Raw genomic sequence first — 18,517 nt, forward strand, 5'->3', positions numbered from 1 at the left:
TATGTAAAATCATGAAAATATTTAGCTAATATAAATATCTGGCAGATATAGGATAGGTAAGACTCTCCAGTTGTGATTTCATAGAGCACCCGACTTTTTTACCGCACACTTGACACATTACTATTTCTCCATCTGTAGTGAAAACTTCGTCCATTGCAGGGGCGGCCCGTCCTTATGTGCTACAGTGCTACAGCACAATGATAATTTTTGCTCAAATAATGTATTTGCCATACCACCATAGTATTTGACCTGCCATTTGACAATTTCCCGTTGTTATGTTCATGACGCGTTATAGAGTGTTTAGTCTTCGCTCTTAGCTCTTTGGTGCCTCAGGGGGTACGTTGTGCTACTCAGAACTCTACATGAGAATGTAGACAACTAATGCGCATGTGCGAAGCTGAAATCACTACCCTGATTGGCTATTTTTACGCGGGGAAGTGCTGTAGTCAGCTTCAGCACAATACAGCTTGTAGATCGCAAAAGTAAAGCGTAACGAGAGAATGCTTGTTTGTGGAAGAACTCGGAACTATTTACAATGTAGGCCTATTTGGTAATTCAAGTGTCCGATTGCTGCTGCCGTCTACCTGGTTTTTGAGGTTCCTCCTGAATCAGTCGGCAAGCGACGGAGAATGGAATCCCAGAAAACTGAAGCCAAGGAAGTATGTGACCATATAATTCAGAAAACTACTCACCGTTTCCAATCTTTAAGCTATCTAGATGCAACAAACTTGTTAAACAGCAAATTTTTTGGCAATTTTTGGATAGCCTAATTTTCCTGAACGCGAACTTGAAGTTGCTGTCAACAGCTATACTGTACTGAACAAAAGAGTGTTAAGGACACAACTTTGAGTTCTATATGGAAAACCTGCCTTCCGGAATATAGATGGAGCTGTTCAATTGTTACGATACATAGCCTCCAACAATTCACAGGATCCATTCTGTGAAGTAACACTGTCAATAGAAAAGAGTATGATATCCAAGTTGAAGGGTTTAACACCAGGGTAATTGACAGGTTCTGCAGTAGGAAGGAACGTCGTATGGATTTCATATTTCGTCACTAGGCGAGTCTCAAATTAAGATAAATACATTTACGTGTATACAGTAGGCCAATATAGGAATTGTAGCACACTCATTATTTTGACCACCAGCCGCCACTGGTCCATTGCAATCCATGATTATATTTTTGTCGTTAGGGTTGAAGATACAGGGGCCATTTTAGTTAGTTAAAAGCAGTAGATAAACTCACTTGCACTTTATACTGTAAGTACTAAAACTAGAGAACTGAGTGAAATGAATGACACAACAGTACTGCAAGCACTGTTTCGCTTTACTGGATTAAGAGAAAATAAGAGAATATGTGGGACACATGCATTTTAGCTGCTCCCTGTAAGAAACAAAGTACCTACTAAAACCTCAAACTATAGGCATTTACATACTGTTGTTTGAAAAGTGACATTCCTGTCTCATTCAGAAGGGTAAGATTATTCCAGCCGAGAACCATACTTTCTAATTGCTCGGAAAATCCCATTTCCGTATAGGGGTCAAGCAATAACCTGAAAGTCTCAAGTCAGACTTGACACGGGCTTTCCCTGCAATAATTAGGAAGAGGGTGGGTAAGGTTGCAAATTGCATGGGAACGGCTTGCTAAGACGTGTGTAGAACAATAAAATTATAGTTCGAGACGAATCATGTCGTTCTCGTCCCATCCACCGCTACTTTGAGTGATTTTTACAATACAAGGTAATTTCATGAGAATGGTTGCCTTTTGTTCACGAGTTACAGTGGGCGGTATGAGAAGAGTGCCTCTATTAATTCCTGTAATTAAGGACGTTATGTTTCGTCCCGAAATATATCCCTTCTTGGGTAGGTAAAAAGGCTTTTTAAAACTGTGTATTTAAAATTGTAAACTTCCCCAGCAGAAGTTTTTTTTTTTTTCATTTCAGAGAAGTAAAAATGAATAAAACCCCTAAATATGTAGATTTATGTAATACCAAGCCATAATATGTAATGTGGGGTAAATATGTAAAAATATGTAGTATCAAATTTTAATATATTAATGGTAATTACAAGATTTGCGAAGATTTGTTATTTATATACGGTTAGGTTGAAAGGGATATAATATGTAATTACATAAAAATCCGGTCCCTAATTATAAATAATACATGAAATGAAACAGCAACTCAAACAGTTTTGTACGTTCATGCACTCTTTTTTTTCTGTCTGCCGTTAGAAAACGCGTTGAACGAGTGAGAGTCTTTCACGCGTAGCCCCAAGAAATCTGTTCGGAAGGCTAATCGTGAATTAGCAATTCCAGCGACATCTGTGTGGAGAATTTTAAGGAGCCGCATATGGAAGTACGCGATTGGTTAAATGACGTTGTACTCGACCGCTGGAATGGTTGAAAGGGGCCGAATAACAGAGATTGTTTCGCATGGCCTTCACGTTCACCAGATCTTACGCCATGCGATTTTTACCGTTGGAGATTCATAAAGGATCGTGTGTATGTACCTCCGCTACCAGCTGACCTATCAGACTTAAGACAGAGGATTGAAGCAGTTGTTGCAACAATTACTCCAGACACACTGATCAAGAACTCGCTTATCGACTCGATGTGTGCCGTGTGACGAATGGTGCTCACATTGAGCACTTGTAGCAAAACTGTTTGAGTTGCTCTTTCATTTGGTGTATTATTTATAATTGTACGTTAAGTATAATAAATAATAAAAAGCCTTAAAGCCCCGATATTATTTTGAAACACCCGGTACATTGCACAAGATGTTAATTAAGTGCCGAAAAGTCACGTCCACAAAAGAAACATACGGAAGTGCAAAACATAGATTAGGTCTAAATGCACTAACAAGTAAACATTCTCATAGGAGCAGGTAAAAGAGTTAATTTTTTTCTTCCACCATGTTAACAATGTCAAAATAAATGCTTATACAAATTTTGGCCACTCCACCGCAATTACGAGGCCGTCCAGAAAGTGATTTTCCCTGGTGCCATTTACAGAAAAAAAGCACAATTTCATGGAAAGATTTATTGGAACAAATATAGCAATTATTGCGCTATTTTTTAATATATTCCACATCAGAATTGAGACATTTGTCATATCGTGGGATCAACAGAGAGGTGTACAACACGACACAAGGATACAAATATTGAGCCCATGATATGACAAATGTCTCAATTCCAATGGGAAATATGTTGGAAAAAGCGCAACAATTGCTGTTACATACATACACATATACATACATACACATATACACAAAACACAAACAAAAAACATTAGAAATACAAACACACAACACACACAAACAAAAGAGAACACATTTATATACGAAAACACAACAAATAAAAGAAAACAAATTAGAAATAGAAATACACAACAAACAAAAGAAAACAAACTAGAAATACAAATAGGCCTACACAACAAACAAAAGAAAACAAACTAGGAGTACAAATGTATAACAAACAAAAGAAAACATTAGAAATATAAATAAACAAACAAAAGAAAACTGGAAATACAAATACACAACAAATCAAATAAATACAAATACACAATAAACAAAAGAAAACAAACTAGAAGTACAAATGTATAACAAACAAAAGAAAACATTTGAAATATAAATATACAACAAACAAAAGAAAACTGGAAATACAAATACACAACAAACCAAATAAATACAAATACACAACAAACAAAAGAAAACAAAGTAGAAGTACAAATGTATAACAAACAAAAGAAAACATTAGAAATATAAATATACAACAAACAAAAGAAAACTGGAAATACAAATACACAACAAACCAAATAAATACAAATACACAACAAACAAAAGAAAACAAAGTAGAAGTACAAATGTATAACAAACAAAAGAAAACATTAGAAATATAAATATACAACAAACAAAAGAAAACTGGAAATACAAATACACAACAAACCAAATAAATACAAATACACAACAAACAAAAGAAAACAAACTAGAAGTACAAATGTATAACAAACAGAAGAAAACATTAGAAATATAAATATACAACAAACAAAAGAAAACTGGAAATACAAATACACAACAAACTAAATAAATACAAATACACAACAAACAAAAGAAAACAGACTAGAAGTACAAATGTATAACAAACAAAAGAAAACATTAGAAATAGAAATATACAACAAACAGAAGAAAACTGGAAATACAAATACACAACAAACCAAATAAATACAAATACACAACAAACAAAAGAAAACAAACTAGAAGTACAAATGTATAACAAACAAAAGAAAACATTAGAAATATAAATATACAACAAACAAAAGAAAACTGGAAATACAAATACACAACAAACCAAATAAATACAAATACACAACAAACAAAAGAAAACAAACTAGAAGTACAAATGTGTAACAAACAAATGAAAACATTAGAAATATAAATATACAACAAACAAAAGAAAACTGGAAATACAAATACACAACAAACCAAATAAATACAAATACACAACAAACAAAAGAAAACAAAGTAGAAGTACAAATGTGTAACAAACAAAAGAAAACATTAGAAATATGAATATATAACAAACAAAAGAAAACTGGAAATACAAATACACAACAAACCAAATAAATACAAATACACAACAAACAAAAGAAAACAAACTAGAAGTACAAATGTGTAACAAACAAATGAAAACATTAGAAATATAAATATACAACAAACAAAAGAAAACTGGAAATACAAATACACAACAAACCAAATAAATACAAATACACAACAAACAAAAGAAAACAAACTAGAAGTACAAATGTGTAACAAACAAAAGAAAACATTAGAAATATAAATATACAACAAACAAAAGAAAACTGGAAATACAAATACACAACAAACCAAATAAATACAAATACACAACAAACAAAAGAAAACAAACTAGAAGTACAAATGTGTAACGCAAAGAAAAAAACGCATATGCACAACAAATAAAAGAAAGCGCACTTACAAACAACACACTCAAACAAACACAAGAAACACACGAAACATAAAAAGCAGATATACAAATGCAAGAAACAAACGCACACAAGGCCAAGAAACACACACAAACCCAAATTAAACAAAAAGCCCAAAGACAAACTTAGAAGACAGAAACAGGAACAATTGAGAAACCAAAAATCACTCAAAGACAAAAAAAAGTGTCTACAAAAGACGGGGCTGAATGTAAACACACAAAGAATTGAAAACCATATCAACGTCACAAAACCATAAAAATACACGGTCACGTACAAAACCACAGGCCAAAACAACCCAGAGGCAATAAACAAATATACACAACATTCAAACGTAAACAAATTTGCACAAACACAAAATACCATCGAAGATAGCAACTTGATATCTTTTGGAAAAACTTATTTCCAATGTTGGCAATAATATACAGTGAAACCTCTCATTTACGGACATCGAAGGGACGTAACAATCTGTCCGCATTTGGGAGGTGTCCTTTATTGGGAGGGAGGCTCCCCAATCTAACAGTAAATTTATAATATGCATTATGTATCCCTTCACGCTTAAATGAAATGTATTACTGTAGTTTAATTCTAAATACAGTCTACTGTACTACAGTAAATTCTTTGCAGCTTTGAACTACAGTAGATAAGACCGAACTGTGCCATGCAATTTTATTCTAGGTCTAAAGGTAAGCAGTACTATAATATACAGTTTTCAACTTAACCTTTACGTTCAGGTGCCATGTCTCTGGAAATCGAACAACTGATTGAAGTAAAGAGAATAATCCTCCTAACTCTATCATGTGTCGAATACAATTTCACGATCGCTGAAACCTTGGACCATCAGACAAATTTATGACTTCGTTTATCCACCCGCTTCCAGCTAATAAGGGGTAGCCGGGTGGGCTAGTGGTAGTCCACAAGACCTTTACTGTCTTCTTTCATGTTAAGGAATTTCTGTACAGTTCTCAAAACTAAATTTCCCATTTTTGTAACACATTAGGTCTTGAAATCCAAGTCATGGATAAATATATAATAGGATGCGAAACTTACTGAGTTTCTCGTAACACATACTAGAGGCGCTATTGTAGAAATTGATCTTGCTGCCATCTGTTTGTGGGAGGGGCGTTATTACATCTAGCAGCGCAACAAGTAGCGAAAAGAGTAATTACTCCATGCATTTAGCAGCGCACCTGGTGACGAAAATGTTAAACTGTGCAGAAAGTATTCCCTCCCACCCTCAACGATATTCAAAACGAACCCAATTTAAAATAAAACATTTACAGTTTTATTCCTCACAGCATATTCTACTGAAAATTCTTACCGGAGCCAACAGGAAGATAAAAGAGACGATGTGTTTTCATTACCCGATTAAAATATAACCAGACAGAGACAAAAAATAAAGCAAAAGGTTAGATAATTGGGATTGTATTCTTTGGGTATTTATTGTACGGCACAATGGAAAAGTCTGCAAGAACTACTTAGATAGTTCAATTTATTATATTACTATTACTTTACAATACATTCAACAACACTATTTTTACAACGTCCATAAACATCACTGTTTAACATACGCTGCTTATACACACACGTATCACTTTATGTTCACTTATTAGCAAGTTTCTGTCTGCCATCTTGTCTCTTCGAGCAATATCTCGAACGGATAAATAGAGAACTCTGGGTAATGTACCCAACACGTAGTTCTAATGTTCACCACCTATGACGTTGGGCGCTGATCACCTTATTTCAGACCTCCAAATCCAGATGGTGCTGACCGCAGTTTCGCATCCTATTATATATTTATCCATGTCCAAGTTCTGTCCGCAATCAGGAGGTAAAGCAAGCTTTAGGACTGTGAAACAGCTGTCCGTGTCCGTGTCTGGGAGTGTCCGTAAACGAAAGTTAAATTTATCATTATTTCTATATTATTTCAGTTAGGACATAAAAATCTGTCCGTATATGAGGAGTGTCCGTATCTTGGAGGTGTCCGTAAGGAGAGGTTTCACTGTACCTGTACTTCTATCGAAATATCTAACTTATACTTTGTTCCATAATGTCTGACAGGAGAAGTAAACATTGCCGGCAGAGAAGGAGAGATGCATAATTATTGCAATTCAACCAATGGCAAGGGTAGAACGCTTCAGACCGCCCAACTTCAAGACAACCGTGGAATGAGACTTCTGCCATTGGTTCAATAGCAATTACTCTTTTCTTCTTCTCTGTCAACAATATTTACTTTCCCTGTCAGACATTATGGAACGAAGTATAGACGCTAAATGAAAGAAAAATTAAGTATGAATTTTTGCGGAAATATCCCGATGTCCTCAATTTTGTTTACAGGCCCTGAGTTTCACAACTGGTTGTTTATGCAAGGACCGCTTCCAATAATATGCATATTGACCGCGTATCTCGTTTTCGTCTACAAAGTGGGACCTGCTTTTATGGCTAACCGAGAGCCTTACAAACTGCAGGTTGTCCTCATCGGGTACAATTTATTTGCAGCCGTGTATAGTCTGGGCATCATCGTGATGGTAAGTAACACTGTATCTCATTTCTCAAAATACTATTAATATACTATACTTCTTTCCATAATGTTTGACATGACTGTTAACCTTAAAATATTACAGACGAGAAACCACTCAAATACTGTTAAAAATTGCTTTCACATTCGTAATAACACAAATTTACAGAGATAGATCCTAATAGCTATTTCCTGTCACAAATAGAAATGAATAAAACATCCATTTGCTTCTTGAAATACTCAAACTTAAATAGAAACAAACGAAGTCGTTGCTATGGCAATCCCCGTTCTTGTGTGCAGTAATAACAAATGATTACTATAATAATACCGGACAGCTAGCAGTTCTGCGCGCGAACGACGCTGGTGCTGCTACCTAGGCGGCCGGTGTGGAGATACTCGCGAAAGAAGCTGTAATCAACTGCAATGTATATTGTTGCTGGGCTAGTTAATAGTTTTATTAATTAGTGCTGTATTAAAATCTCAGGGTGTAGGCTATATGTGCTGTTTATAATTGCTGCAAAATTACAGCATTACAAATTGCTCCAAATCGTACTTTCAATTTCCGAGGGATCATAAAACTTGAGTCAACAACATTCTTTAGTAGGCCTAATTCCTTCGTCTTTGTGTTGATAGAAAAATACAAATTAGCTTTTTTATTTAGACCTAATAAATGAATAGAAGTTAAAATGTATCGTCAATTTTAAGGTTTTATCAAATTAAGTTTTATTGTTGTCCACATGCCTTTACTAATTATTACAAGCATCAGATTACTATCAATTTTATCTTTGCACTTGTCAGCAATGCGTATATAAAGCTTTATTGTAAATTCATTCCTAATATCAGAATTGATTTTGTCTCACTAAATCAAAGAAGAAATATGTAACAATTAATTACGGAAAGTAATATGAAGTATGCAATATTTCTCATAATATGCAGCTTTGGTATAGAATAATAATTTTACATTAAATATTATTCAACATTTCTTAAGTGTCTCATATATTATTCCACATTAGTAACTCACGTTTTAAACAATAGTCCGAATCCCGCTATGTTACTATTTGTATTTGTGGACGTAATTCCACGCCGCTCCGCTAGATGTCAGGTCCGCGATATTTCGCACTCACGTCAATGCTGCTAGTATACAGCTGTCCGGTATTATTATAGTAAGGTGTTTGGTAATAAGGCGATGTGAGATTATGTAGGAAATAATACGATCATACGATCATTTAAATACTTCTTACAATCTGCAATTGGAAAATAATTAGCATTACAAATTAAAATACCTTCGTTTCATCAAATATTAGGTTAGAACACACACAACTTGTGCACATCTGATATGTATACGTATTCATAACACCGATTATTGTCTTGATTTCAGTATTTCGTCTCTGGTGGATTTAATTATTTGTACACTAAAGGATTGTGCAGATCGGACTCCATGACAGAAGATTTGGCACACTCTGTAAGTACTATAATATAAATACAAAAAACTATATCCCGTATATTCCGTATTGGTTATTCGTATTCGAGCATAAGCTGAGATTCAATTCCTAGGAGCCACTTCTATTTTTCTACAAAGTATATGGTTGACTTAAAAGTCATTAGAGAGAGAGGGAGAGAGAGAGAGAGAGAAATAACTCGTCCGGCCTTAATTAAGGAAATTAATAGCAAATAAATATAATTAATTAAATATGAATATTGTTATAAAATAAAATGTAATAATTAAGCACTATTGATTATCAATTGCAAAATAAAATCTTAGAAGATGAGTATAAAATTATACTTATAAATAAAAGATTTTATTTAAAATTAGCATATCCTTAATTAAGGCCTTCTGAGTGGTATAAATGAAACTGTATAATCTGCAGGGAATCGTTAAGAATTTGCGAGATGATTTTTTGAATTTCAAAAGATGATGTCGATAATTGTTTTAAAAAATTATATGTAAATTTTGGTAAAGAACTCCGAGCACCAAAAAATAAACCTGTCACTGACAAATTGAAGAGAGGATGTTATACCTGGCACTAAGGTAGGGAATACAAGGTTCATATATGGCCCTCTTTTCCTGATCAACCTGATGAACTTGGTTTAGATCTCTCTCCGTGCGTATAGTTGGATCTATGACAATAGCCTTTTGTTGTTGCCTGTTTATTGCTATTATATCCGCTCTTCTGTGAGAGTCGTCTTCATAAAGATACCATTATTTATTAGGATTACGCTTCTGACAGACACCATAAATTTTATATGTTATTTAATTTCCATTTGAATACACTCTCGAGGGGTTACTAAAGTGTTTGGCTTCTAATGGATTTCTCACGTACGACGCAACTCGAGGTCTCCGGCGTTGCTCGGAAAGCATTAGCCCGGCAGGAAGGCAGCACTCACCGATTGCGCAGCTGGCGCCCTCCCCCGTTTCTCGTAACAAGATTATTCTTGCAGGCGCATTAGCCGTAAACAGTGTGTATTACTCAACCTCGTTCAGTTTCGTTTGCTGTGTGATTGAGTACATGTTTGTTCATTCTTATTGTGTGTAGTTTCGATCACTATGTTATAGGCTACACTAGGGAGCAACGAGTTTTTATTGTGTTAAACTATGCAAGAACAGAGTCGTATGTTGAATGTTAGCTGGCTTTTATACAGAAATTTCCCGGCGTACATGTTCCCAATAAATCGATGATATGCAGATTACTAGATAAATTTTAAAAGAGACTGGATCCCTGTTAAACATAAAAAAGTGGAAAACCAAGGGTTCTAATCGAGGAAAAATTAGACGAGATAGGAGCGGCCATTGAAAGAGGTCCGAGAAAATCGTTGCCTCGCTTAGCATTTCAGAGATTGTGATTTCAACAATTTCGGCAGCCGAAATTCGTCAAGTGTTTAATAACGTGTTGAAAAGGTGCCAGGCTTCTCTTGCAGCAGAGGGACGTCATTTTGAGCACCTTCTGTAAATAAAGGCAACTTAATCTAGACATATACGGGGACATAATTTTATTTTTACTAACATTTTAACATTAACCTGGCTATACCTTTGGATTAACGGTTTGCTACCCTCTTCCACGACTGTATACAATACAAACAAATCACTTTACTAGGTATAGGAGGGAAGAAAAGTAGGTAATCCATTCACGTAAACTAGGAAATTCGCAATTTTGAGTTTGATAATTTTCATTGGGTTTTTGTTTAATCAAAATACAGTACAGTATTAACAATAAGTGTTTTTACTCACGAACTGAGCTGTCCATTCGGACGTATTCATTATGCAGTGTAGGCTATATTATACTGTCTACAGCACATTAGCATACAATATAGGGAATGAAGTTAAATAATCATAATATGGATATTTGAACACATTTTTGAAAATGGTGGCCGTTCATTTCGATACAGGCTTCAGTTCTTATGTGCATATTATCACACTATAGACTACTGTCCCTAATTCAAATTACCAGTTTCGTCCTTCGTACTAGTAACTCGTGTTGAAATAATTCTGTACCTACTCTATAAAAGAGTACCTTACGTACTGTAAATTCAATCTTCACTTCTGCCTGATCCGAAAAGATAAAATTACTCAGACATACTATCTACTGTCCGTCCAAGTGGTTATGTCGCAGGGGACGTAGAAAGAGGGAAAATCTCGTGACAGTTAATTACTTAACGAGGCCCTTTTATTTAAGTTATTTTAAACAGTTGTATAATATTACGTAAACGTCCAATTCCTAACAGAAACTAATGTTTTCAGAAAAGAGCTAGACAGCCCAGCCGCTAGCCTTGACAGAGGGACGAGCAGAAGCGGGGGGAGAAATCGGGATGCGACGTAGGCAAACGGACGACAGTACCTGTGCGAAAATATGATTCAATATTGAAAGCTCTTTCGTAACTGGAAAACGCGAACATATTTCTGGAACGTACTACACTCACTAACTCAGTGCTGTTTACTGTATGCGGCCTTGGTTCTGTGCGGAGGACAGTTGGAACTTCATTGGTAGGAGGGGTGGGAGTGAAGTACGTTCAAAAACTCAGGTACAATAAAAATTGAGTTAAAAATTAAATGATGTCCCTGTACTTCTTAGTTTACGCACAACTCAGGGGAGGCAAGCCGGGCCTTGACGCGGCAACTCATGTAGATTTTAGTTCAACTTACCATCCCCGAAACACAAACATTACAAACATTCTACCTTCGACATCTTACATACCACTGGGATTCCATTGGCTGATCCTAGTATGAAAGCGATAAATACACTTGCATATAATACACATTTAAATTTTGTTTGCAGTTGTCAAGCATTTTTTGGTGGTTCCTGATAGCCAAAATTATGGAACTCGCCGACACGGTAAGTTTTCATACTTTTAGCGTAAAAGCTACAAATTGTCGTTATTCCTGAAATAACTCCTACGTGCAAAATATAAAATTTTTCAGTAGGAGAAAAAACACATTTAGTCATCCTATGGCAGCCGTACATAGGGGATTGTGAGTTCTTACATTTTCGAAAGAAAGAAATATAATTACATATAGGAGATTTTATTATTTGCTGTATCACTATTCAAGTTATTTAATAGAGCAAAAATCTGAAAATAGATAAATATGTCACATAGGAGTTATTGCAGGAACAACGACGATATTAATTTGAACTGGTGATGGAAAATAAGGAAAAACTGCTGAACGGATTTTAATGAATGACACCTCATTTTGAAGCTTGGCATCCAAGGATGTGCGGAGAAATAGTAGTTTTCAGTGAAATGTCAATTTTACTACATAATTTTCCTATTTTCCAAAATCCATCTGTAATCAGCTTTGAGAACTAATGGCTTTTCAGAATAAAACAAAACACACACACTACAATAAACAATATCACACGAACGTCATGACCTGCAGGATTGCTCACATAAGTTATTCAGAGCTCAGATTCTATGACTTCATACTGCCAATATGTCGATCTTGATTTGTGTAATTTTTTTCCTCTATATTGATTATTAAAAACTTCAAGACTTACAGATCTGATTCATGTGTAATTTTCTGAGTAGAGCTGTATATTGGGTATTAAGAATATCAAACTTAAGAATGTTTGATGGCATTTTTACCATTAAAATGAAATATTATTATAGTTAATGCCATGATGTATTTGTCACTAATTGTACATATTAATGCTATATTGATGATATGAAAGTGAAACATTTTGGGATTATGTAAGTAGACGTAGAGATTATCTTAAATTAGATCTTCATTTCTATAATTTACTGGGTAATGGCTATATACTGTTATATATGTTACTGAAAATTACAAAACTTACGTAAGACAAAAATATAGTTATTAAATATTAAATATTGTTATAGTTATTAATCAAGTGGTGTGGGTCTTTTCCATGTATTTAATGGCGATGTGGTGTAGATATTTATATGTGTGATTCTCTAATTTTCCTAGGCTGTAGTCCAATACTATGAAAGAGTCATTAGTAACTGAGTCATGCTTCCTAGTTTAGCTACGTCTCTGTATCATATTCTTTTGGTTTAATCGATTAGATTTGTGATCGCTGCCAACCATAGGCCTGTCATTTTGTTATAGGGACAATAGCAGGTCATTTCACTTACTGTCATTGAGAGTCAGTTTATTTCCCGCAACCAGCAACGAATGAAACACTGAAACTGCTAATGACTTACGATGAAAAATTTTATTTAGGGCGCATATGAGATTCTACAACTCTGATAGGCTATAGCATTTGTCTCATTTTCCGCATCTCAGCATTAGATTCCTCACAACAGCCTACATAAATAACTTACGTCTCTGATTTCCTGCCATTAACAATTCATTACGAGCTTATGGCCAATTATACGTCATTGATTCAACATATGCTAACATACATTCATTATCATACAAGTTAATCCAGCAATATTTGGTAGACCAATATTGTCTGAAGGAAGAGCAAAAATGACAATTCCTAAGGAAGACCAAAAGTATTACATACTGATAAAATAAGAAACCTACAATATTTTGTAGTCTCTCATCACCTCAGCAAGATCTCTTAGCAGGAAAAAGTAATTCTGCCCTCTACATTTGAATGTAGTTCACGAAACATGCAGCAGCTATACCAAGATGCTGTGTGTATTGTTGGGAAGCATGGAAAACCTGATATTTTCTTAACTCTCACCTGTAATCCACAATGACCTGAAATAGCTATTGCATTACTCTCACATGAAAAACACACTGATCGTCCTGACATTGTTACTTGCGTTTTCGCATTGGAACTCAAGGCCTTAAGGTGGACAGGCTCAAGAAAAGTATCTGGCATAAAAACACCATTCAGGGTTTCATTATTATGGAAGCAAATAACTTTCAAAATGTCTGGTATTCTTCATTGAAAACAAATCTGAAAAAAATTTTATTTGAACTTCTAATCAACTTAGTTTGCAGAATTTACTGCACAAGCTACAAGTTTAATTAAAAAGCATTATGATGAAGGTTGTAATTTGTGGGAAATGAAAGTTATAAATGTGCATTGGGTAAATGTTCTAATAAATTTGTATAAACTTCAAAAATAAAATCAATATCATTACCATCATCATCATCATCCTTCCCATTGTCACAATCATATAATCCATTGTAATGTAATGGAAGCACCCATTCACTCCTCCGGGAAGCATAGGGCCTTCATAAAAGCCCCTGTTGAGCTTGGACAATCATCGCAGACATTGAGCGCACAAGGGGCCAAAGCAAGCCAGCATGAGTCCCGGGTCCGATCCTCGAAAAACCAAGTCTAGTCACAAGCCGAAGTCCTGTCATCAACGTAATGTATTCGCAGCTGATATATATGGACAATCGTCTTCCTTTTTAAGACTAAAAACATACAGATATGAATTGAAGGGTTGCTAGTAAAAACCGGACAAGTCCAAAAATTCAAATTTTGAGCATAGTACTGTTCTCTTCAATTCATTTCAAGCGGCATGTATTGACATAACACGTTTCTATCTAAATCGAATTTGTGCCATTGAAAAGAGTGTTTGAAAATGTAGCGTTTCTGCAAAAAGCGGATTAGTCCAACGTCTTTCTAGCAAAAAACGGACAAGTCACAGACTTTCCGGTTCTTGGTAGAAAATAAGTTATCTTGAAGATGACATTAGTGTCAATGGCCAAAGAAGAGGAAGAGGTGAGGAAAGGAGACAGAATAAGAAAAGCCAAAGTTAAAGGTGACGAACATATACATCATGTTGGGAAACTGATTCCAAGACGTGTGAAAACAGGTATTATAATAATAATAGTAATAATAATAATAATAATAATAATAATAATAATAATAATACTTACTTACTGGCTTTTAAGGAACCCGGAGTTTCATTGCCGCTCTCACATAAGCCCGACATTGGTCCCCATCCTGAGCAAGATTAATCCAGTCTCTACCATCATATCCCACCTCCCTCAAATCCATTTTAATATTATCCTTCCATCTACGTCTCGGCCTCCCCAAAGGTCTTTTTCCCGCCGGCCTCCCAACTAACACTCTATATGCATTTCTGGATTCGCCCATACGTGCCACATGCCCTGCCCATCTCAAACGTCTGGATTTAATGTTCCTAATTATGTTAGGTGAAGAATACAATGCGTGCAGTTCTGTGTTGTGTAACTTTCTCCATTCTCCTGTAACTTCATCCCTCTTAGCCCCAAATATTTTCCTAAGAACCTTATTCTCAAACACCCTTAATCTCTGTTCCTCTCTCAAAGTGAGAGTCCAAGTTTCACAACCATACAGAACAACCGGTAATATAACTGTTTAATAATAATAATAATAATAATAATAATAATAATAATAATAATAATAATAATAATAATAATAATAATAATAAATTTTGAGCATCGTTTATTGTGTTTTTATTAACGTAATTATTTTCTGAAAAGCACTTGATATTCCTGACGTGCCAAGAATTGAAAGGCTGAAGGACACAAACTTATTTAGAAAGCGAAACATAACATAACAATATTGTTTTTCTTGTTTAGGAAATCATTCCAACATTAAGTTTTTGACTTAATAAAGCATTTATAAAGTATTTATTTTTATGTTGATACAGTTGACAATATGCATGAAACATGATTTCTCAATTAATGTATGTACATACAAAATTTTCTGCAAAAGTGGATATGTCCAATTTTTTTCCCCTCAAGAAACCATAAATAACAGAACAGTGAAAGATTTTACCAAAGTTGGTAGATATATGAGATACGTGTATAAAATGTCAGATTATTATACTGTATGACAAACGTCAGGGGCAATTTTTTTTTTTCGTTTTCTGAAAAATTAATATTTTGGACTTGTCAGGTTTTTGCTATCAACTCTTCAACTGTGAATTTTATTACTTGCAGGTTTTCTTCGTGCTACGAAAGAAGCAGCAACAAGTGACTTTCCTCCATGTCTACCACCACACTATCATGACGCTGGCAGTTTGGTATATTTCTAAATACCACCCGTGTAAGTTTATAATCAAAGCACCGGGTACTGTAAGGTCGAATATTTTCCCGTGGAGTCCAATCCTGTCTGTAGCATAATGCAGGCATGCTTTTTGTGTCATCTCGCACAAAGTTCTGTATCTTATTAATTCGTAATGTTGAATGAGTCCTGCCATATGTCTGTCTATGTGGGCAGGGAACTTTTCAATACACAAGCTATAAAAACCTCTGAACAGATAGTTTTGAAACATTTATTTAAAACTTTAGAACACAGAGTTACGAGTAATTGGACTTTCAGATGAACATGTTATAAAATTCTATGGTTATAATGTAGAGGGACTTACTTAATAACGCTCGGAAACGTCTCAGCTGCCTATTTATTTATTTTATTTTACTTTATTTTATTTTAGTCATTTAATTTCATTTATTTTAATTTATTTTATTTTATCCATTTAATTTTAATTAATTAATTAATTATTTTTATTTATGTATTTATTTACATTTTTATTTATTTATTTGATTATTCATTTATTTATTTCATTTTATTTGTTTAATTTATTCATTCAATTAATTTTATTAATTCATTTAATTTTATTTGTTTAATTTATTCATTCAATTAATTTAATCAATTAATTAATTTTGTTTTATTTAATCTATCTGCCTGCCTATTTATTTATTTATTTATTTACTCTGGTGTAGTTAAGGCCATCAGGCCTTCTCTTCCACAACACCAGAAATACAACTCCCCCGATAAATTTCGCAAACTGTACAATCAACATGTATTTGACCACTTCTGTGGTGTACGGGTCAGAATGCCGTTCTCTTACGCAGAGGGCCCGAGTTGGATTCCCGGTCGGGTTGAATTTCCTGGTTGAGGTTTTTCAGGGTTTTCCCTCAACTATACGGCAAAAGCCAGGAAATTCAGGCCACAGTATTCCTGAATATCATCGGCCTCATTCATCACCGAAATCACATTCATAACAAATCAGTAATACATATACAGTCACCATCTAGTTCACAACAATAGAACCAGGCTCAACATAGTACACAGGCCTTCGGATTTTAACCAAAGATTAACTCGCGATATGACCAAAGAGTATAAATAACAGTGAGAAAAAAAAACATGTATTTAAAATAAAATAAATTCTGTTCATGTTAATTCTAAATATTCAAATAAACTGAGTTAATTTCCTGTGTTTTAATGCATGTTGCTTTGAGGTTAAAATCTCCTGCAAAAAATCAATAAATACGGCGTACACGCCTGCCATCTGTTGCACTACTTGGGAACACGCTGAAAATACACGCATGTTCACCATTTCGTGATCACTGAAGTAACGAAGTAAGATATTTGTAAAAACTCAAAACTTAGACATTTAACTATGGTAGAACAAAAACAGTCGTATGCATCTTGCCTATAATGGTAATTAAGACGCTCGTATGAAAATTATGAAACTCGCTTACGCTCGTTTCATAAACATTATAGGGTCGTTGCATAATATACAACTAAATCTCTACATTATGCAAGCATTTAATGGGTATAACATAATTACCAGCCAAAATTGTACAAAACATTTTGGAGGGTCCGTGAAAATGAAATATGAGCTTCAAGGGATCCGCGACACTCAAATTTGGGAATTATTGCATTAATCCATTTTTACTTAGAGGATTTAGGTGAATTGATTGCCTTCACTCTAAAAGTGATAGGAGACGCTTTTACATACCTATTTTACTCTCTCATTAGATAAAGGATTGCGATGATGGAGCATCTCTTACTTACTTACTGGCTTTTAAGGAACCCGGAGGTTCATTGCCGCCCTCACATAAGCCCGCCATTAGTCCCTATCCCGAGCAAGATTAATCCATTCTCTATCATCATATCCCACCTCCCTCAAATCCATTTTAATATTATCTTCCCTTCTACGTCTCGGCCTCCCTAAAGGTCTTTTTCCCTCCGACCTCCCAACTAACACTCTATATGCATTTCTGGATTCGCACATACGTGCTACATGCCCTGTCCATCTCAAACGTCTGGATTTAATGTTCCTAATTATGTGAGGTGAAGAATACAATGCGTGCAGTTCTTATTTGAAGGATTCGTAACAAGCTTTTTTTTTACTGTGATGGGTTGTTAGCCCTTCGTCCAACCCCCAAGCTTGAGGACCACCCCTCATCGGCTGTCCGCGACTGCTTATTCAATATATTCACAGCTACCCTCCATATCTGGAGGCCGTCTCCTCGATGATGGAGCATCTCTAGATAACAATAATATTAGTTTGAAGACAAAACTGTACACCAGAAAGCGGAAAACAGTAGGCCTATGAATCGGCAGGGCACGTGACAATCTAGAAGTAAAGTAGGTTAGTAGATCCTTCAAACGCCAGTCTTTACGTATAAATCTCATGTTTTCTTCTCTTCACAGGTGAACAGGCTTTAATAAACGGGCAGTTAAATTCGTTGGTCCATGTATTCATGTACTTATACTACATGCTGGCGGCAATGGGGCCCAGATATGAGAAATATCTGTGGTGGAGGAAGTACTTGACTGTACTGCAACTGGTAAGTTCCAGACACAGCAGTA

At 35.0% G+C, this 18,517-nt stretch overlaps 1 protein-coding gene across 2 annotated transcripts in view; it reads left to right on the forward strand.

Annotated features, from left to right (window-relative positions):
• LOC138715808 (very long chain fatty acid elongase 7-like) overlaps positions 1-18,517 on the forward strand; it is a 39,990-nt gene that overhangs the window by 14,257 nt on the left and 7,216 nt on the right. For both annotated transcript variants that reach the window (XM_069848910.1, XM_069848900.1), the window contains exons 3-7: positions 7,331-7,521; positions 8,890-8,973; positions 11,783-11,839; positions 15,856-15,961; positions 18,359-18,495. In XM_069848910.1, coding sequence (XP_069705011.1) covers positions 7,331-7,521; positions 8,890-8,973; positions 11,783-11,839; positions 15,856-15,961; positions 18,359-18,495 — 575 coding nt within the window. The remainder of the gene's footprint in view (positions 1-7,330; positions 7,522-8,889; positions 8,974-11,782; positions 11,840-15,855; positions 15,962-18,358; positions 18,496-18,517) is intronic.

Source organism: Periplaneta americana, chromosome 2 (genome assembly GCF_040183065.1).
Source record: "Periplaneta americana isolate PAMFEO1 chromosome 2, P.americana_PAMFEO1_priV1, whole genome shotgun sequence".
Taxonomy (NCBI): domain Eukaryota; kingdom Metazoa; phylum Arthropoda; class Insecta; order Blattodea; family Blattidae; genus Periplaneta; species Periplaneta americana.